The sequence below is a fragment of the Myxocyprinus asiaticus genome, chromosome 18 (assembly GCF_019703515.2).
Source record: "Myxocyprinus asiaticus isolate MX2 ecotype Aquarium Trade chromosome 18, UBuf_Myxa_2, whole genome shotgun sequence".
In the NCBI taxonomy this organism is placed as follows: Eukaryota; Metazoa; Chordata; class Actinopteri; order Cypriniformes; family Catostomidae; genus Myxocyprinus; species Myxocyprinus asiaticus.
This window is the reverse complement of record NC_059361.1, coordinates 8,765,115-8,788,228: the sequence shown is the minus strand read 5'-3', so window position 1 is coordinate 8,788,228 and position 23,114 is coordinate 8,765,115. Positions and strand designations below refer to the sequence as shown.

General features: G+C 36.4%; 1 protein-coding gene across 2 annotated transcripts in view; it reads right to left on the bottom strand.

Moving 5' to 3' along the window:
• Nucleotides 1–5,100: 5,100 nt before the first annotated feature.
• wtip (WT1 interacting protein) overlaps nucleotides 5,101–23,114 on the bottom strand; it is a 41,439-nt gene continuing 23,425 nt past the window's right edge. For both annotated transcript variants that reach the window (XM_051724707.1, XM_051724706.1), the window contains 6 exons: nucleotides 16,298–16,365; nucleotides 12,171–12,233; nucleotides 11,754–11,884; nucleotides 11,127–11,178; nucleotides 10,096–10,164; nucleotides 5,101–9,596 (listed from right to left, as the gene is read on the bottom strand). In XM_051724707.1, the coding sequence (XP_051580667.1) occupies nucleotides 9,444–9,596; nucleotides 10,096–10,164; nucleotides 11,127–11,178; nucleotides 11,754–11,884; nucleotides 12,171–12,233; nucleotides 16,298–16,365 (536 nt within the window). In that variant the 3' untranslated portion in view covers nucleotides 5,101–9,443. The remainder of the gene's footprint in view (nucleotides 9,597–10,095; nucleotides 10,165–11,126; nucleotides 11,179–11,753; nucleotides 11,885–12,170; nucleotides 12,234–16,297; nucleotides 16,366–23,114) is intronic.

Genomic DNA, 23,114 nt, shown 5'->3' with positions numbered 1-23,114 from the left:
TATGCAGTAAAGCTGGCTCTACACAAGCAGACTCAAAACAACTCGTTTTGGCCGAGGGTGTCACACATGCAGACTGTTTTGCTGAGATCTCTCTTCATTCAGAGGTATGACACACTTGCCGATTAAAAATGGTGGAGGGGTGAAACCGATTCACCGCAACTATCTCTCTCTGATCCCTGTCACATCTGTCTATCTATCTGTCTGTCTGTTGTCTATCATTCTATCGTTCATCTATCTGTCTGTCTTTCTATTGTTCATCTATCGTTCAGTCATTCAACTATATATCATTCTATTGTTCATCTGTCTGTCTGTCTATCTGTCTATCATTCTTTTGTTCATCTATCTATCTGTCTGTCTATCTATCATTCTATCGTTCTATAATTCAACTATCTATCATTCATCTATCTATCTATCTATCTATCTATCTATCTATCTGTCTGTCTATTGTTCTTTCTATCGTTCACCTATCGTTCTATCATTCAACTATCTATCTATCTGTCTGTCTATCTATCTTTCTATTGTTCATCTATCGTTCAATCATTCAACTATATATCATTCTGTCGTTCATCTATCTGTCTGTCTGTCTATCATCCTTTTGTTCATCTATCTATCTGTCTGTCGTTCTATCATTCATCTATCGTTCTATAATTCAACTATCTATCTGTCTGTCTATCTATCATTCTATCGTTCATATATCTATCCGTCTATCTATCTTTCTATTGTTCATCTATTGTTCAATCATTCAACTATATATCATTGTCGTTCATCTATCTGTCTATCATTCTTTTGTTCATCTGTCTGTCGTTCTATCATTCATCTATCGTTCTATAATTCAACTATCTATCGTTCATCTATCTATATATCTATCTGTCTGTCTATTGTTCTTTCTATCGTTCACCTATCGTTCTATTATTCAACTATCTATCTATCTGTCTGTCTATCATTCTATCGTTCATTAATCTATCTGTCTATGTATCTTTCTATTGTTCATCTATCGTTCAATCATTCAACTATATATCATTCTGTCGTTCATCTATCTGTCTGTCTATCTGTCTATCATTCTTTTGTTCATCTATCTATCTGTCTGTCGTTCTATCATTCATCTATCGTTCTATAATTCAACTATCTATCGTTCATCTATCTATCTGTCTGTCTATCGTTCTATCATCTATCTATCCATCCATCCATCCATCAGTCTGTCTGTCTGTCTATCATTCATCTGTCTATCCATCTATATGTCTATCAGTCTATCTATCGTTCATATATCTATCTGTCTATCTTTCTATTGTACATATATCTATCTATCTATTGTTCATCTATCGTTCAGTCATTCAACTATATATCATTCTGTCGTTCATCTATCTGTCTGTCTGTCTATCTGTCTATCATTCTTTTGTTCATCTATCTATCTGTCTGTCGTTCTATCATTCATCTATCGTTATATAATTCAACTATCTATCGTTCATCTATCTATCATTCTATCGTTCATCTATCTATCTATCTGTCTATCTGTCTGTCTGTCTATCGTTCTATCATTCATCTATCCATCCATCCATCCATCGGTCTGTCTGTCTGTCTGTCTATCATTCATCTATATATCTATCTATCTATCTATCTATCTATCTGTCCATCCGTCAGTCGGTCTGTCCGTCCATCCATCCATGCCTTAAAAGCCAGTCAAAACACTTTTATCCACAGCAGAAAGTCATGGAAAGCTTCTCTCTCTGATCTCTCCCAGGTCAATCACTGATCTCCCTCATCCATAAGTATCAGTCAAGCCACGAGCAAACGCAACAAAAACAACCCTGAATCATTCATCTAATGCCTTCGATGTCGTCCAGAGCTCTGATTCCCAGGGTCACGGTTGGATTTACACCACACACGCTTGACACATGCTCTCTGGGTTCCCACGGCTCACTGAGTTATGTAAAGTGCAGTGGAAATGCGTGGGCAGAGCGAATCGTGCTGCAAAAGTCCAGAGTGTTTGGGTGGTCTTCTGGCCTGGGGTTTTAAGACCAGAGCTCTGATGTAGTCTGACTTTGTCATCAGAAAAGAAACCCGTATCTGCGTGGAAAATCTGTTTAATAGTTTCAGCGCTGATTTGGAGTCAGATTTCATGTTAGATTTCAGTCAGATCAAAACAAAAAGTGTGACTGATTTAGAAACAGCCTCACTCACTCCTAAAAATTTGTAAAATCCACAGTTTGAAAATGAAACTCTGTCATTATTAACTCATCCCCATGTTGTTCTAAATCCATGACCTTTTCTCTTCTTCCGTAGAACACAAAAGGAGATGTTAGAAAAACATCTCTGATATTTTATTTTTATAACACAGTACGTCCAGAATACTTCTATAAATGTAGATTAACAGTTCTGAAAAAGACACACTGAAGCACACAAATAAAGAACAACAGTCTAAAATACAGCTAAATGTAACTTCAATGACAGAAGTGTTATTTTATAATTGCTGCGGTTTGCCGGCTATTAATTGTAATGAAGTAGCAAATGAGTTTTTTTACATAGTTTATCTTTTTTGCTTTGGATGAAAAGTATTTTAAAGAACATATTATATATATATAAACTGTATATACAGTATAAGAGCTATCTAAATGGGAACATACTACTTATATAAAATAAAACTAATTATAACAGGCTATAAGACAACCTTTAGTATAAAACACACAGGTGCGTTACTGAGAACAAATCACAAGTTTTTTTCCAAAATAGCAACTTTTCCCTCTCACATGCTATTTATTATTAATAATTAAAAAAAAAAAAAAAATCTAATTTTGACAACAACATTGACTCAACCAATGGCATGACTTGGGGGCGGGACTATCTGTTTGTTGGATTAAGGGCAGAAGGGGGTGTCCTAAAAAGTGTGAAAACAATGTTTATTTTTGCAGTTCTATATATATAATATATTCAATAAATTTAAAAGTGTATAGGCCTATTATAGATTTATTCTTCTATATAGAACATTTTGCATACTATACAATTAACCCTATGCATTGCTGTTTCTCCAAAAAATATTACACACCTCGGGTCTTTAGTGACCATCTATCACAAATGAATATTCAAATTGGCCAGATGTTGTACAATTTTCAAAGCGTTTTCAACATAATTAGAACATAATAGAATATATTCTGTTATATTTTAATGTTTTATTTTTCACATATCAAAGAGATGATGAAACACATGATAGAACGAGAATCAATTACTTCCATTCTTAAATTGTATGAGATGCAACTGCCTGCCAAACAGATATTGAGCTGCACATAACACAAGATACACATGTGTATTTTCTTAGGAACTTATTGAGTCTAAATAGACGTACAACTTACATGGATGTAATTTGCCATTTTGGAGAGACTTTGGACTCTTCAGGATTTAATATTTCTTTCTTTTACAAGGCATAATGGCTGTCAACTTAGACACATTTAAATAAATATTCCTTTTTTTATATTGAATACTGCTCTCATTTTAAAGCCATTCAACATATTGACAACTAAAATGAGTTAAAACAGACAATGGAACCAAAATCAGGTTCAGATCATTTCATTTGTTGCACTAGTACATTGCTGCTAATGTTGGAAAATACCTCGGACAGAGCTCAGATCAGGCATCAGGGTGTGGCGAGCATTCATCTCTCTCTCTGGAATAACCGTGACAATGGAGTGTTTGCATGCAGGCCAGTGATTACATTGTAAATGCACACACACTGATGTGGACTGATATCCCTGCTGAGTAAACACACTGACCCCCAGATGCCACAGGAAACCACTGCAAAACAAAAAGCATTTCTAATGTAAAACTGCTGGAAAATGAGTGAAACTAAAGATGGTGGATAGAAGAGAAGTTTGCATAAATTGCAAATAACAAAAATGTATACAAAAGGCTAAACATATTTTCTCCACTTTCCTGTAACACCACGCAGATTTGACGTTTTTTATTCTTTGTATCAAGCCAAGTTGCAATCTATGGTGTTTATATATTCTAGTGGTCAAATGTCTTTCACAGGTTATTGTTCAATAAACTCGAATATGTGTTTCCTCTCTCCCACATCCCCACATGGAAGTGAATGTAACAAACTCTAGTGTGACCGCTCCTTAACTGGTACTTCACTAAAGGTTTATAAGTAAGACATTGTGAAATTCACCGGGCCGTTCTGAAAAAGGGATGACTTTTTCCTCTTTCAACATACTTTTCTGTCCGATTTTAAACATTCCTTAGATGAAAAAGTGTTAATACATTGCACTGTGCCATCTCAAGCTAAATGAATTAATATCAATGTATATTGGTATATGCCTTTAGAAAAGTATGGTAACAGGGTTGCCAGTTTTACCATTTAATGTAACCATTTCTGGCCTTCTGCTCAAGGTCATTGCACTTCAAGGTGCCTATTAGAAATAGAATTTAATGCTGATATTTCTACAAATTCAACAATTGTTTATTCAACAATCGGTTGTAATGTATGCTATATAAAATGACAGCAGCAGGGATGACAATTCCCCTTCTGACAAACCTAAAAAATACATAAGATAAAGTGATCTTATATTCTCTTTTTCAGAGTTCACTATAAGTGTTTTTGATTTATAGCAGTGGTTCTCAACCAGGGGGTCGGGACCCACTAGGGGGCCTCAGCACAGTTCCAGGGGGGCCCTTAAGATCTCCTAAAATGATTTAAAATATGATAGATTATTATCATTTTTATATACTTATTATAATTAAACTTACTGAAAATGCTAAAAAATATGTAATAACTTCCTTCAGCTTGCTTTTTATGAATAATATACAGCTCTAGACATTTCTGGAATTTTTAAGGAAGTATCTTATAAATATCTAACAGCCTACATGGGCGAGCCTTCGAATACTTTCTCCAACAATGGGGGGCCTTGGAGTCAAAAAGGTTGAGAACCACTGATTTACAGAATAGTATACTATTTTAATAAGGAACGGTAACATGAGTTGGTAACAGGGTTGACAAGTAAAATACTTTTTAAAAGAAAAAAGTAAATGTGGGACACAAAAACGCACCCCTTCTTGTCAAATGACCCCCCAAATAAAGTCACAGCCACACAATTTAAGTTAACTACAAAAACCACTTTATTTAAAAAGCAGATTACATAAATCTACGGTTAAATGATACGTCCCGACTTTTAATACATTAAATAACTTTAAACTTTTCACGTTTAGATAAATAAATCTACTTTGCTTTTTCTTTATGAAATATCTAGGAAATCAAAACATCGTATGATAAAAAAGTGATGCAACAGAACATAAAATGTGCATTAAAAAAAAAAAAAAAAAAACTAACTGAAGGAAAGCTACCATTCATTGGAATCTCTGATAAATGCAGAAAATACATTCTAAACTGTTTATTTACAGGGACTCTAGCGTTGTGCTATGCAATAGTAGTACGTTTTAAAAGTGGATTAAGACAACGTGGAGAAAAAAAAATTACGCACTTTTATTAAACGATACACTCTGGGAATGATCTGAAACCGGGAAATGTTTTAAAGGAATATTCTGTCATTATATTGAACATTCATGCAGTTCATTTCCACAGACAATAATTTCAATTCATACCTCAATTTTTGAAAACAAACAAATGCACTTACAATGCAAGTCTATGAGCCAACCAGTGCACGCTTGCCCCATAGACTTCCATTGTAAGTACATAGTTGCACAGCAAATGTTTTGCTAGGATGTGTCAACATAATTCCCTGTGGTAATCGGCAGCATGCCACCGATGCAATCCATATATTGCTTGAATAAGCTGCATTTAAGCTAGAATATTCCTTTAACTAAATCTTACACTCTATTCACATAAATGACTTTGTGCTTCCGATACAGTAATCAGTCAATAAAAACACATTTTCACATGGTTAAATCAGAAGAGTTTCAGTCTGCTTTGCAGATATGAATCGCTGGATTTCAAGAAATCTCTCACAAGTCACTTAGGTCAGGGGAAACACATGTTGCCTGTTTCAGTCTGTCATTCAGTAGTATTAGAGTAGACGTGTGTGTAACAGGAGAGTGTATATAACATGCACGTGCGCGCACACTCAAACAGGCTCTGTTCCAAAACCTAGTGAGCTGCCTACTTGGACAGCATTTTAAGGCATCATATGCATGCTAAACGTTGCAGCATGTTACAATAAATCGTCAACTCTCACAGAAAATTAATGAATTCTGGTTGCTTTGTCAGTGTGAACGGCCCTTTAGAAAGCAGCTGTCTATGTAAACAGTAGACAGCAAGGCAGCTCACTATGATTTGGAACAGAGCAAGGGAGTTGTTCTGTAAGAGAGAGTCGTCATGAGCCGTGTTGAGCAGTAAATGGCTTCTGTAGCCCTGCACAGACATATTCACGCTACAAACACACATACACATACACACACACACACACACACACGGTGGTCCTGCCACTGGTGTACATGAACATACACACAATTACACACACACAGATCCTCTCTTCCACTTACACACACACTGTGTCCAAACCAAGTAGGATCTACCAAGTAGGATTACTGTGACTAGTAATTTATTCTCCACACAAAAATGCTGTGATGTGACACAATCACAGACAATGCAGAACATATTTAATGATTAATATTCAGTTATGTGAAGCAGGATTTTGGACTACAGGGTTCCCACACCTTTTGACCAGCGAATTTATTTTCTAGTCCTTTGTTATAACTAGTTAAGGATAAATAATTATATAGAGTTTCCCCTTACAAAGAGCAATTTCTAGCCAATGAAATACTTTAGAGCTAAGCATAACTATAAAAAATGTTATTCACTGAAGAAATTCCCATGACTTTTAAAGATGTTATTAAAGGTACTGTAAGCGATTTTAGCCATTCTGGAATTTCCGCATGCTGAGCCGTTGGATTAGCCACGCCCCCCTTTCCAAAACCGGCACTCTAAAGATACCAAATTAGCTTTATTGAGACCGACATCGAGCAGAAACAGTTGTCAAAAACAACAGCAGAAAAATAGCGCCCTCAACTGACAACTGTTATTAATAACATGGCATGAAAATGGCATTAAGCCTCAATAATTTGCTGCAACTACAACAATACTATGAGAACGCACAAAATGATTGACAGGCAGAAAGCGTCAGAGACCGCAGCCCGTGGACACATTTTTGTTTGCTTTTAACAGAGTCAAACCTTTCCATGAAACAAATAGCTTACAGCACCTTTAATTGCCAAGACTTTTCCAGGTCTATTTTGATATTTTCAGTTTTTTAATGACGGTGGGAATCCTGGGACCAATTAAATTTCACTGTGGGCGGAGCTTCCCATCGCAATCACAGAAACAGAGCACCACTTTTTCAGTCGTCTTTGTTCCAGAAGTGCTTTGCCCATTCATTCGATTCATAGGGATTCCAGATTTTTAAGCCATTAACCAAATCAACCAGCTCCGAGGTGAATAACTAAGTGAAAAACTTTCATTTGGTGCAAAAAAGTATTTGAAAATTGGACAAATAGACAAAGGTACAAGACTGTTTACTTAACGTCTTTCATGAGGGAATGAACTACAGTCCCTTGAAGCATTGCGAATGATGCAATCGAATTAAAAACGATGGAAAAATATAAAACTTTTGATTTTAAGTTGTTGATTATAAGTACAGAATCAATATATTTTAAGTGTATTGTAAAATATTCAGATATATACAAATATATAAGTAGTTTGAGGGTGTAGGGAGACAAAGAGCTGCAAAGCTCTATTGGCGCTCTTTGTTTGCTGCCACTGTCTGATTGTTGGGCCTTTCTCTGCAGCATTATGGGTATTGCAGTTATTTACCACAAATTCCACTACTAAACGTGATTTTAATAACAACCTCAGAGCTCACGGTAGGTCTGTCTTTAAAGATTTAGAAGTAATTGATAAAAATCAATTCTCCATTGGAGTAAATTAATGGGATTTTTACTTTAGAACCAGACTGTTCAACACTATGGACTCCAAAGTGACCAAAAAAAACGTCCTGTCACATTGTCCCTGGTTAGGACACAGTGTCAAATACAAAAACGAACTCATTGCAGGACAAACGCAGGTGGTCTCTGATTGGCCTGGTTGAGTCCAGCATATCTAGGCATGACCTTTGACCCCTGCACACATCAGCCCACCTCTAGAGTCCCTTAAGAGTCTCCTGAGAGACATAAAAAGGTATGTCTGCTCCATGTTTAAGAAATATTTAAGGCAGGAAGGCACCCAACGCTTCGGCGGTTTTCAGTGCTCGTCCAGAGGCAAACCAGTGTCTGAAGAGCAAAGAAAGCGGAATTCAGTTGAGAACCCTGTTCTTGCTGGTGTCAGATCATAATGACCTCTCTGACCCCAGCCAGAGATTTCATTAACGTACCTAGTGTGAAGCATATGCAAAATATACATTTGTTAAAATGGTCCAATTATGTGCAGCAGACTTGTCATGTGGTGTCACAACGCCACTTTGTTATGAACTAAGCCACATTTGTATGAACTAAGCCAACTGCTGCCTCTAGTTCAGGCATTTAACTGACGCTTCACACAAAAATAAAAAAATCAGCATAATTATTTACTCACCCTCATGTTATTCCAAACCCATATGTTGTTATTTTTCAGTGTAACACTAAAATATGGATTTTTAAAGAACATCCTGGCTGCTCTTTTTATTATATATATACAAACTGTCATTAAATGGAAAAGAGTAGCATATAAAGTCATTTGGGTTTGCAGTGACATGAGCCTGAGTAAATAATTTAAATTTTTGGGTGAACTATTCCTTTAAATGCCCAAGCAGCTTGGCACAAAAGAGTGGGCACTATACACGTGCACACACACACACACACACACACACACACACACACGCGCGCGCGCGCGCACGCGTGCGCACACAGAAATGGTGCATCTCAAAGGCAGTGAATGAGGTGACAACGTGTTCAACGCAGGATTTGTAATGAAGGCACAGAAGTCATACGTCAGTCTTTGTGTGTTCAGTGCTGTTGTCTGTCGCTCAGTGTCTCGGGCAGAGGTCGTGTTTGGAGGAACAACAGAGGCACAGATCGCCCTCTGCACCCCTGCGGCAGTGCTGTCGACCTCGCGCTAGGTCCATGCGGCCCTCGGCTTATCTGGCATAAGCCATGTTCTCTCATCTGTGTGAATGAATGCAGTCAAAACCCCTCGAAAAAGCAAATGAGACCAAAGCGAGAGAGGAGATGATGATTGGGGGAGGAAAATAATGAAAAGATGACTCTAAACTCCCCAGTTGGTCAAGTAAACCCTAATCAAGTGGAAACTAGACATGACAGAGTTCCCTATTTAGTGTTTAAGGGAAGGACAGCCACTCTCTCTGTCTTGATTTCCACTTTCTCTCTCTCTTGTGGCACTGAAGGAGTGATGCGATAAACTCCACCCATCAGTGTGTCTTTTTTCTGTTCTTCAGCGCAAGTCCGTGTGTTCACAGTTCGGTGACATGAAGGGGGTAACTTGGGGGTGGGTGGGCAGGTAGAGGGGACTTTAACCGGTGCAGGTGGCATCGATGGCACAGCAGATGCCCCTCGAGAGGGTAACAGCGATGCCCCTCCTCATCATTCAACTGCAAACCACAATCCTGCGTAAAAACAAGACACGTATTTCCTTTAATATGATCAAACAAACTTACAGGTTTGGAACAACACGAAGGTGAGCAAATTATGACAGAATGTTCATTTTGTTTAGTGAATAATTCTATGAAGTATGGGTAGTTGAGAATGTGCAGAGTACCTGTGTGGATGTCAACACATTTTGAATGACCCACTCTGGAATGTCATTAGTCAATGATTCACAATATTAATGCACATTAATACTGGATCCTTGGACTAATATACACAAAAACATCTTATGTAACTGCAGGGCATTCTCCTGGAGTTTATGCTCTTTACTCAGAGTGACTCACAGTAAACCAGCTGAAGGGACAGTGGCATATGGAACAAAACCTGGTTTAGTGACTGTGCTTGAGGACATAAAGATGACCTCTCCATTCACCAGGTCACCTTTAGTTGGGTTTGAACCTGCAAACTTTGGTTCAGAATTCCAAGAACAATAAGCACTGATTCATTATGGAGTATTACCTCACAGTGATAGCATTCCACATGGTAATCTTTATCCATGGACACCACTCGTATGGTCTCTTCTGAACCCTATGAACACACACAGTTTGTCAGTCCGAGATAAAAAAAATAAAAAAATAAAAAAAAGAGAAATCTTTTAAAGATCTAGCTAAAACACGTCTACTTAGTAGAAATTGAATCTTTGTGTTTTTGTTGGTTTCATACATTGCTGAAAATCATTTATAGCATTTTCTACAAAAAAAAAACAAAAAACGTTTAAAATAATTTCCTTGCCACTTGAGTACATGTGTGAGTTCACAAATTTTTCATCGAATTAATTACATGATGTGCTGATTAATTAATCAAATGAATCCCAGTTAATTGCATATATCAATATTTGCCGAAAAAGGCCCCCAAATACAAATAATGATATATATAATGATAAAATAATAATAATTAAATAATTTTAAAAATGATATGTAATAAATGTAATAATATCAGATAATTCAAAGACCTCACATTGTTGTGGCAGATGCGTAAAAGCATTTATAGACAATACAAATACAAATTTTACTAATACAAAAATAAAAATAATTAATTGCGTAAATTTTTTTAATGTGTTATTTTTAAATATAATTTAATCACAATGAATAAATGCGTAACATCCACAGCCCTAATTTATGCGAGTATATACAGTGTGTGTATATATATATATATATATATATATATATATATATATATATATGTATATATATATATACTATAGTTATAAATATCAAGTTAAAAAAAAAAAATAACGTACATAATAACATAACTACTTATGCCAACATTTCTTTTTTCAAGAATTACAGCTTTAAACAAGAACTTAAAAAAAAAAAAAAAGTCCCTAAACAAATTTATCAAAAGGACATCATAGTAGAGGTGTATTCAATAAATTGTTTTGTGTTAATTGCATTTTTACTTAATTAACTTAATAGATCTGATAAATTATTTTTTTTAAAATAAAGTCACGTCACTGACTCATATGCCATCAGTCTACATTTCACTCTTACCTGTGCTGGGAGGATGGGTTGGCTACACGAGGCACATTTAGGAGCAAAAACCCTGTGAAGACAAAGAGAATTAAAACATCATTATCTATAGATATTATTAATATGAATTATGTAGCAAATATCTAAAGATTAAAGGTTTTTGGGACTGACAGCCATCTCCAGCATATGTTGTTCTTTTGCATGCTGGTTACTAGTTTGAGATGTTGTTGTGCTGGTGTCTCTAACAGCTTTCTTTAGCTTTGTTCACACTATGCCAAGTTCTGATTTGCTTTTTTATTTTGGGTCTTTAGCACTGACTGTTGAACAATGTTTTTTACAAGTTCTGTGTCTGAAACAGATATCAGACCACATTCAATTGACTCGAATTGGGATTGTAAAAATGTAATTTCATGTGAAATTTTGCTGTTCAGGCTTGAAATAACGAATGCATTTGCAACCTGTTTGAACAGTCTTAACTAAAACAGCTTTTAGTTACCAGCTAAGTTTTCTTCTGTTGCTTCACCACCTATACTAGCACCAAACCAGCACTAACTAGCCTGGACCATTTCATGTAGGTCTAAGCTGGTTGTTTCAGCTGGGACATGTGGCACAAAATATTGTGAACGTTTTTATTAGCATGACACTCACGTGTGGTAGTCTTTCACACAGTAGATGTTGTTTTCCAAATCAACGGTGAAAGGAACTCCATCCAACCCCTCCTTACACACCACACAGCGGAAACAGCCCGGGTGATACGACTTACCCAGTGCCTGCAAGATCTACAACACACAGGGTTGTATGAGCTGTTGTATGATTTTCTGAAGAAAATGTGAATGGCACTTTCATGTGTAAAACTTGCCATTACACTGCTAGCATAATCATTGGCATAAACAGTGCGGGATGAGTTACACACCAAAGTTTAATACTTAGGGTTAGGGGTTTGTTCAGATCACTGACCCTAAGTATGAGCAATAGTAGTAGTGATGATTGCCTTAGCAAACACTACTCATAAAAAAGCATCAAGACAGGAACTTCTGAAACACAACATTGTCAACATTTTCTTACCATCTCCATGATGAGGTGACCACACACAAAGCATTTTTCCGCTGTCTGCTGGAATCCGGAATACTATGGAAGAAAACACCACAGCTCAGCTGTAACATCATGTTTGACAGCATTTGTTGTCTTTCACATTCATTTAATCTGTCAAATGCTCTGCTGAAAGCATTTCTCTCTGTGCTATTTTCCTGTATCAGGTCCATGAGCCCTTTTCAAGCTGATTTTTATTTCTTTGGTATTTAGATTTTCAGAATGTTTTTTTTAGCAGTTGCTTTGTATTTACAGTATGATTGCTTCCCTCTGAATTATGTTGCTCTGTTACATTATTTTGGCTATTTTACTCATTTTGTGTAATATATATATATATATATATATATATATATATATATATATATATATATATATATATATATATATATATTACATACATGTAATTTGTTTTTTATAATTTTCAAAAGTATTTAGAAGTTCATGAACTTGTTGCAAAATTTGGCTTTTTTTTTATTTTTTATTTTTTTTATTTTTTTTACTATTTTGATCAATCTTAATACTTTAACATGCCCTAGATGACAGTTAATTTATAAGCATGTGATACAAACATCATGCAAGTGGGTAGCTAAAGGGATAGTTAACCCAAAAATGAAAATTCTCTCATTATTTACACACCCTAATGCCATCCCAGATGTGTATGACTTTCTTTCTTCTGCAGAACACAAAGATTTTTAGAAGAATATCTCATCTCTGTAGGTCCACAAAATGCAAGTGAATGGTGGCCAGAACTCTGAAGCTCCAAAAAGGATATAAAAGCAGCATAAAAGTAATCCATACAACTCCAGTGGTTAAATCCATGTCTTCAGAAGCAATATGATAGGTGTGGGTGAGAAACAGATCAATATTTAAGTCCTTTTTTACTATAAATCTCCACTTTCACTTTCTCATTCCCCTTCTTTTGTTTTTGGTGATTCGCATTCTTTGTGCATATCACCACCTTATGGGCAGGGAGGAGAATTTATAGTAAAAAAGGACTTAAATATTGATCTGTTTCTCACCCACACCTTTTTTCATCTTCAAAGTTCTGGCCACCATTCACTTGCATTGTAAGGACCAACAGAGCTGAAATATTCTTCTAAAAATCTTTAAAAATCTGTGTTCAGCAGAAGTAGAGAGCATGGAATGAGAGAGTAAATGATGAGAGAATTTTCATTCTTTGGTGAACTATCCCTTTAACAAATAACATGTACATACACTTTTGCCAACATCAAGGTTTTAGGTTAAAATTGATATCAATATACAGCATATAGAGGAAAGAGTATATTTTAGACCAGTGATGTAACTGGTCATGATTTATTTAAAGTTCAACCATTTTTAATCACATGTTATTTTAGGTTACTAAAATTAATGTATTATAAATTTGCCTATGCAAGAACTAGAAAATATTCTTTAAAATAGTTCTAGATGGAGTATAGCGTGTCACACTGAAGGACACTGATGTCATGTCTAAAAATAATGTAATTCCAAAAAAAATCCACCAATAATTCAATCAATAATGAGTCACAGTCTCTAGGGGGCACTGGTACTCAATCTGTGCTGAAAGGTTCAGTAATGTCTTATTGGGGTGTTTAGCTCCATAGAAAGAGAGGCAGACCTGATTAAACACTTAAGACATTAGCTGAGAATAACTGCCACCATCAACAAAATTCCTGAGAAGATCCACAGCTTTGGCAGAGTTTCAAATATTGATAAGGTTGTAGATGCACTTTGTGAGTTTTTGAAGATTGAGTTTATCTGAAATGTCTTTAGATTAAGGACATCTACTGTTTTATATATAAAGACTTCAGATGTCTTAAATGCTGGACAGGTTGCTGGCATCTAAAATACAGAAACGACCCAGAGGGGAGCCATCTGTCCCGTAAAAAGGGTTTTGACCTGGTTACCAGGGTGACAAGGGTTTGGAGCACAGCGATTAGAGTAAGGATGTTCTCAAGCATGCACTCGATGTAAATGAGAGGCAAAGGCAACACAAGATTTTAACGACATGGAACTTTCTGTCTGACTGCGAAGCAAGGTTCCATTCCCTACTGATGACATCACTGCTCGCTTTAAGGTTCTATTCAACTATGTGTGTTTGTGTATGTGTGTGTGTGTGTGTGTGTGTTAATTGTGGAGAGAGGACCAGCAGGTGGGGTTGGAAGGGAGTGATCAATACCAGGAAACCCCCACTTTAGACAGACCATCTGCTGGACCCTCAGTGACTGGGGTGGGTGGTGCATTCTTCGGTCAGTCACGTCAACATACAATCGCTGGTTTGGGGGGTTTTTACATCGACCATATGACCAAGAGTCACACACTAACAGAATATATTTGAAATATGAATTAAGTAGCTATTGACCAGTATGGGTTTTTCAATGGCCAATGTCAATGCAGATCCTAAAAGACCAGGGTGGCTATTCACTGAAATTATAGGAGCATTTATTTTTATAGAAAATATTTACACTATATATATATATATATATATATATATATATATATATATATATATATATATATATATATATATATATCTTTTTTTTTTCTGTTAATTGGCCAAATTATTTGTCCAATGCCGATTATCTCAAAATGCCAAATATCATCCATTTCTTAGCCTGGTAAATATATCGGTCAATCTCTATCACAATTTTCACATCTAATGTTATTGTCCAATGGCGATAATCTGAAAATAGCAAATATCTGAAATTACTGACGAAAATGTTGGTTGACAAAGGGTTTTTTGATTTCGTTGATGGAAAAGATTATCATGACGATAACCAAACGATTTTAATTAAAACATACTGTTGAAGAAAATATGACGAGAAAAAAATAATAACGCAAAATATTAACAATGGACCCTTTTCACATATCAAGGTTTGGAATGCAGAAGTAAACGATACTTGTATAGTGATGAATGGGAGACCACAGCAAATCTAATTCTGCTCCAAAAACAAAAGAAAAAAATCCACTATTACGCTTTCACAGCTTTCTAAGAAGAAAAAAATATAGCTCGGTGAATTACAGCAGTCAGAAGAGGGAAAGGGGCCAAATGATCTGTTACTCCCTCAGCAGCTGTATTAGAAACCTCATCGCAGCTGTAGTAACTTGTTTTTAAAAACTTATTCCGGGCTAATATAATACAAAGTATAATGTTAAAAATTTACACTAAATAATTTACAAATTGCAAATAAAAAAAGTCTGCTAGACTTTTCACATCGCAAGTATTCTGTAAACAAATTAATCTCCATTGTGATTGGATCAGTCAATGTGAGCCACTCTGAACATTCAATACACTGAATTATTTTATGTGCACATGAAACTTTATAGTCCAATGGCGTCCGATGTCAACAATCTCCAAATATTGGGCAATTAAATGTCCTGGCTGATTGATATCTGTCTGCCACAACTACATTGACCGTCACATTAAGATACTGTTTCCGAACCAGCAGAGAGTCTCTGCTGTCATCATAAGATCTGCATTTAAGCATTGTATAGAACAATGACATTTGAAATTTCAGCACACAAGCTGTTAAACTGTCAATAACAGGAAGTTGGTCTTGACAGGATGTACCTAGAATCTTCTCATCTATCCTGATGTGTGTGTGTGTGTGTGTGTGTGTGTGTGTGCGTGTGCGTGCGTGTGTGTCTTTAAGCAGATAAATGTCTAATTGGAGCAATTTGGGGTAGTGGGCAGAGCTACAGCATCTGTTCCCCCAAGAGGGTAAAAAATTGTGGACATCTTTGTACATCCATGTATCCATCAATCCATCCATCCATTCATCCATCCACTAATGAGCACAAATCAATACAATCCAACTATCCCTCCACCCCTCCATTAGGGAACAGGGAAGGAAACCAAGGATTACAGTTTCGGCTGGTGTAGCATTACAGCAAGACTAAGATTCAAATAGCATATTTCAGTTCTGTCTTATTCAGTACCGAGTTCAGATAAATGTCTTAGATGTGTTCAACAGAACCACAATAGAGTGTGAAAATGTGTCTACAATGACAGATCATCACCATCAAATTAAGGGAAGACATCGTCATCCACTTTATTTATAGATGCATAATGATTTTTATTTTGACAAAATGTATCTCATACTCACCAGAAAGTCCTCTTCGCAGTAAACCTTTCCGTTAATGTTATAGAAAGCCTTCCCTCGTAGCCTCCGCCCTGATGGAAGAAAACCAAACGCTGTTATCATGCCGAAAACTACTATTTCAACCTACACACCGTACATATTATTAACTTCTATGAAGAATTTCCATTTGTCTGCATTCTGCAAGTTTACAAAGAGCTTAGACATCAAACAAACAATTATTTTTAATTAGCAACATCAATTGATTAAAAGGAATATGTTTAATCTTTGATGTATGCGGAGCTGAAAAGCTGTGTAATGAGAGACACATGCTGAGCTGATTAGACGTCAATTTACACAACACACACACACACACATACCATTCACTGACTGATGCATATTGCTCCGAGGTGAAATGTCCACTGTGTGGCGCTAATAGCGAGTTAAATTTTCTCCCAAACAGATGAGGTTTTTAGGGTTAATGCTCAACATTTTAAAATCAACAAAACCTACCTCCCAAGCCTAAACGATAGTGTCATAGAAAGCAAATGTGACATGAAATATGCAATTGCTGAAGCAACCAACTTGTGAAATTGGATTTCAACATTTCCAGATTGGAAATCTGCCGTCAATTATTGCACTTTTACAAGTAGGAAATTAGAAAATGAGATATTGCCATTTTTTAATGCAACTTAGTTGCCAGGGTTGGGCAGTAACGGAATATATTTAACGGCTTAACGTATTCAGAATACAAAAATTAAGTAACTGTTTCCAGCCCTTGTTACGTTTTCAAGCACTGCTATTCAGAATACAGTTACTTTATAACATTTTGTTGGTCACAAATGGGCACAAATGCAACCAAAAATAATTGATTGCGACAATAATTTAAAATTTAGTCGCCATTGGCAACAGTCGGGTTGTGTGCGTACATATGCGGTTTCGTTAGATATCATCTTGTGAATTATTGAATACATTTTTTGAGCGTGCACCACCAGTGTGTCTCGAGCCGCTTTTCACCCATTCTGTTGTCATGAGCTACGCAACAACAAACCCAGCACGAGAGAGTTGTGACCAAATGACTCTTTTGAACTGGGTCTTTTTCACCCGAAAATAACAGAGAGTGTGAACTCAGGAGCTCATGTTAGCAGTTTGAATCAGAGTCATTTTCTCAGCGAATCAGCCATCAGTGTGTTCACAACTGGGAGTGCAGGCATTTCAAAATAGGAGTCCCATGTGTATTTCGGGCTTCTTTATAATTAAAAGTCCTGCACCACTTTATATATTTATAGATATATATATATACACACACACACACACACACACACACACATATATATATATATATATATATATATATATATATATATATATATATATATATATATATATATATATAGATATAGATATAGATATATACACTACCGGTCAAAAGTTTTGAAACACTTGACTGAAATGTTTCACATGATCTTAAAAATCTTTTGATCTGAAGGCGTATGTTTAAATGTTTGAAATGAGTTTTGTAGAAAAAAATATAATTGTGCCACCATATTAATTTATTTCATTATAAAACTAACATTTAATTTAAAATAAAAACATTTTTGAACTGGACCAAATAATAAAGAAAAGCAGCCAATAAGTGCCCAACATAAATGAGAACTCCTTCAATACTGTTTAAAATGCATCCCAGGGTGATACCTCAAGAAGTTGGTTGAGAAAATGTCAAGAGTTCATGTCTGCAAATTCTAGGCAAAGGGTGACTACTTTGAAGATGCTAAAATATAACACAATTTTGATTTCTTTTGGATTTTGTTTAGTCACAACATAATTCCCATAGTTCCATTTATGTTATTCCATAGTTTTGATGACTTTACTATTATTCTAAAATGTGAAAAAATTATAATAAAGAATGAGTAAGTGTTTCAAAACTTTTGACCGGTAGTATATTTATATATATATATATATATATATATATATATATATATATATATATATATATTCTGGAATTTAATATCTGGCAAACGCATCAGCATGCTGTTGTCTTAACATTCAGCGCACAGTCAGCTGTGCACCAGAATCAATACAGCCGGCAACGGTTTTTCACAAATAAAACATTTGAGCGCATGATACATTGTTTCTCGCGATTTTAATTGTTGTGTAAATACATTTATGCAGCTGCAGATGCAGCTTCTGTGCCGAGCTTTGCAGTGTAAAGACAAACGGCTCTCGATAAGCATTTGGTGAGTCACGTCCACATCGGAAACTTGCAGAATGAAGATCTGTTGAGGAATAGCAGTTATTAACAACAATATGAACAGGTAAAATATGGGAGAAAGTACTGCAAAAACTGAAAGAGAAAAAAGGACTTGAAGTAGATCAGAGGAGTTCCAAACGACAAAAAAAAAAAAAAAAAAAAAAAAAAAACATTATGGGTGGCTAGTTCAGTGTGACACATATTGTAACATACAGGCATATGTTACAGTGTCAGTAATAAAAGAGATAAAAAAATTATAAATAAATAGGCTTTAATATGGAAATATGCAAGCAAGCCTAATTAAAATCATTAATATACTACATTGTTGTCACATGACCTCACTATTTTAATTTCTGCAAGTGGCATCCAGTTATCATCTTGAAAATAAATCTGGTTATTCTGCATTTCTTAACTAATTTTGTGTCAAAATGTATTATTCTTTGTCAGTCCAATCAAGTAATGGGTCTCTTCCTGTCTAAGTGGGTGGTTCCTGGTCAGAATAAGCTGCAATGTGGACTAGACTTTATGCCGAAAGTCTGGATACACGAGATTAGGTTCTCTGTACCGTATTCACACACAAAAAAAAACAAAACGGTCGTCTTTCTTTCTTTATCTCTCATACAAACACACAGAGTTCATAAATCAGTCTGATCTGCCCCTTTCCCTGTCCTACAGAGCTCCCTCTTAATTTATGGCGTTCAGGGCAGACATCTCGTTTCTTTTCAACATCTTAAAATTTATGCACTTGCCACATTCAAACAGCCAGCAGCCCGCCAGAGAAACGAAGACTCGATAAAGCGCGATTCAAACACAGACGTAAGGAAAGGCCCATACTTGGGGTTAGTGATTTGAACAAACCCCTTACCCCAGGATTAAAAACTGGCATGACACTCGTCCTGCACCATTTGCTCTATGGACATGACTGATACCTCAAATCATACAACTTGTTGAGGCGAGGTGTGTTATTATTAGTTTACTTGCCTGGTAGACGATAAAATGAGAGAACAATGCCATAGACTTACATTCTTAAGTCATATCTAGAGACCAGAATATCAGAGACATTGGGGTGGGCCATAACAACCGCACGGCAACCTGCTAAAAACAGCTTAGAACATCTTAGCAACCACACGCAACGGGTGAGTTTTGCATGGTCAAGCACAACTGAAATTTCTTCATAAAATTTTAAACTCTAATTAGTGTTTCTCAGGACAGTTCAGGTGGAAATCTCAGAGATGAAGATGTAATTTTGAATAATAAGAGGGCATGAAAGGTGAGGCTGTTTGTAGACATGTGGAAACACAACAAATGAGGATCACAGAGATCCCTGGAGCTGACAAATATCTAGGGAGGGCACAGAATCTGAACACAAAAAGAGAGAGACCGAGAGAGAGGTCTGAGTAAACGGGGACATTCTTTCAGTCTGAGGTCACTGGCTGGTCCCACTGCCACCCCCCCGCCCTCCCCCCCGCTTAACCACGCAAAATGAGAGAGAGAGAGAGAGAGAGAGAGAGAGAGAGAGAGAGAAACACTAAGAGAAGGGGGGTGGGAGAGGCTCCATTCCACCAGCCTTTGTCAAAGACTACGGCCACAGTCAACTAGTTCTCTTCTCTTCTCTGAAGAGTGTGTGGGTAGTTTTTGTTTTCATGGTACAGTCACTGTGTTCAATGCATCCTTGAATTTAATTTTATACTTCAGATGTTTCTGAATGCATGTTTGGCATGTCTAAAAGCTGCCACAGAGGCAGGACATCTTAAACCCTCTAAACACCTACCAAATGAAGCGAAAGAGACAGGGAGTGCAATCATTTTGGCAGAAAATCCTTATTTTGATAGCACATAACTTAATAGAATTTTTTTTTTAATTATTCTTGTGCGACTCCACATAAACACGTGTGGATGTTGTATTTTGGTTTTGCTAAAAAATGTTGCTTTCAGAGGCTTTATATGGAATTTGGATGAAAATAAGGTGCATTTCGAACTGTTCTGAGACCAGTGCAGACAGAGAGCACATTGGAGGGTAAGTCATTCACTAAATAGGGAGCAAGGGAGCATCCTATAGCTTTCTATGCAGTTAAGCACATTCACTCCTATAATCCAACCAAAAGTTCAGTTTCAGTCTGCAGATGATGTTTGGACCACTCAACATGTTTGGCAGAAATGGGACAGTGGTAATCAGTACATAGATTCAGAATTTATAATGAATCATTATATTTTAACATGGTTGGCAGTGATTGGATGATGCTGGACATTACTTTGAATCAGAATTAATTATGCTACTTTCTGATGTAATGTCTGTAATGTCTCAAAAACATGAATAACCAACACTCCTGGAAACATTATAAACTATTTGATAAAAATCTGACTTAGTTTCTATAGCTTGGTATTATTTAAAATTTCCCAACTTAGTCCCACCGTCCACATAATTAGAAAAAAAAAAAAAAGATAAATCGAATAAAGTCCATTGGTGTTTTTGCAATAAAATAAAGCCATTTTATTTAATTATTTAAATATAGAACCTTATTTAGATATACCAGTAGATAAACAACCTTAAATAATGTGTCAATGAAAAACAGCATCAAAACATTTGAGGGTAACCATGCATGCAACAAACCAAACATGCCCCTCAAGGCAAACTACCTAAAAAAACAGTGACACATCACTTGTGATAATGATGATAGAACTAACTTTTTTCCCAACCCAGTCTGAACCTCATATGACCTGCTCATTCTATGACAGCTGACTGCCTGTACACACACACACACACACCACATCTAAAGCAATATTTCAATATATCATTGGAACACAGCTGGTTAAGACTGCTGTAATCAAAGTTCCAGATTCGGGGAAAACACCAGCACAGAGAGAGAGACAATGAGTGGATCAACATTTAAAAAGAGAATACTGTAAATCACATTTTCAGCAATAATGTACAAACACAACCACACATACAAGAAATGTAAGACAGACAGACAGACAGATAGGGATGTAAAAAATAATACATAAATAAATACATAACTGATAGTGCTAATAGGGCTACTGCTTAACAAGTGTTTAAAACCGACGAGCAATGCAACATTGCGAGTGGTGGCATGCAGTCTCTGCCCTGAAGCAGCAACGCTTAAAGACACTAAGGCATGATTTTCTATAAAGCTGTTCATGGTGGGCTTTAGACATTTAAGATATTACAGTATGAATTTCTTTAACGCTGCTTTGAAAACATATGCATTGTGAAAAGCATTATGCAATTAAAAATGACTTGTGTGTGGGGGCCTGGGTAGCTCAGCGAGTAAAGACGCCGACTACCACTCCTGGAGTCGCGAGTTCGAATCCAGGGTGTGCTGAGTGACTCCAGCCAGGTCTTCTAAGCAACCAAATTGGCCCGGTTGCTAGGGTGGGTAGAGTCACGTTGGGTTAACCTCCTCGTGGTCGCTATAATATGGTTAGCTCTTGGTGGGGTGTGTGGCGAGTTGTGTGTGGATGTGAAGCCTCCACAAGCGCTTGTCTCCGCGGTAAAGTGCTCAACAAGCCATGTGATAAGATGTGTGGATTGATGGTCTCAGACGAGGAGGCAACTGAGGTTCATCTTCCGCCACCCGGATTGAGGAGAGTTACTATGCCACCACGAGGCCTTAGATCCCATTGAGGATTGGGCATTCCAAATTGGGGAGAAAAAATAAATAAATGACTTGTATGTAAGCAAACTAGCTAATGTTTCTCAAGAAAACCTTTTTTTGAGAAACTATCAGTTGTTGTCGAAGAAAGTTTCTTGCCATAGTAATGACTTCATCAGCACGATGCCAACCAATGAAGATCGGATATTGAATACACTGTCTAAACAAACAGATCCAATTTCATCATATGAAAAATAACAGTGTGAATAATCAGTTCTAAAGTTAAGATTTGAAAAACAAATGAGATTTTTGCACGGTGTGAACAAAGCCAGAGTGTCTTTTCCAATTTTTCTCCTTTCATGATGCTGAGAGAACACACACACATACACACACACACACACACACACACTACTATGAACACCGAGAGAACAAGCAGGTCTTTATTATGTGAAGGTGGGTTCACACTCAGTGCATGATGGGATACAGGAGGTGATGAGTCACTGAAAGGGTGTATGTACATGTTTCGGAATTCACATCCAGACTGTAGACTTTATGTGAGTGTGTGTGTGTTACTATTAAAAGGGGGAATTCTAGTCTGTGGTCCAGAGCATGTGCAGGCCTGCTGGTCTCACTCAAACACGTGTTCCTTTGCCCTCTTTCTCTCTCTTAATTTCAGTTTAATGTGGTTTACATTCGTACTGACAAAGAATGTGCACCTTGGCAGCAGACAATGAAAATAGTGTAAAAATAACTACAGCACAAAATAAACTGAAGTGCTACATCAATTAAGGACATAACAAACAACAAAAATTCTCTCTCTTCATATTACTGTTATACTAAAGAGTTGCACTTTTGGAATGACACTTCACTGTAAATCCCAACTCATCCATGACATAAAAGTTTATTGTAGAGTCTACACAAATGGTTAGAAATGTCAAAACAACATAAAAATGACTCATTTACCAAAATACAATAATAAAGAA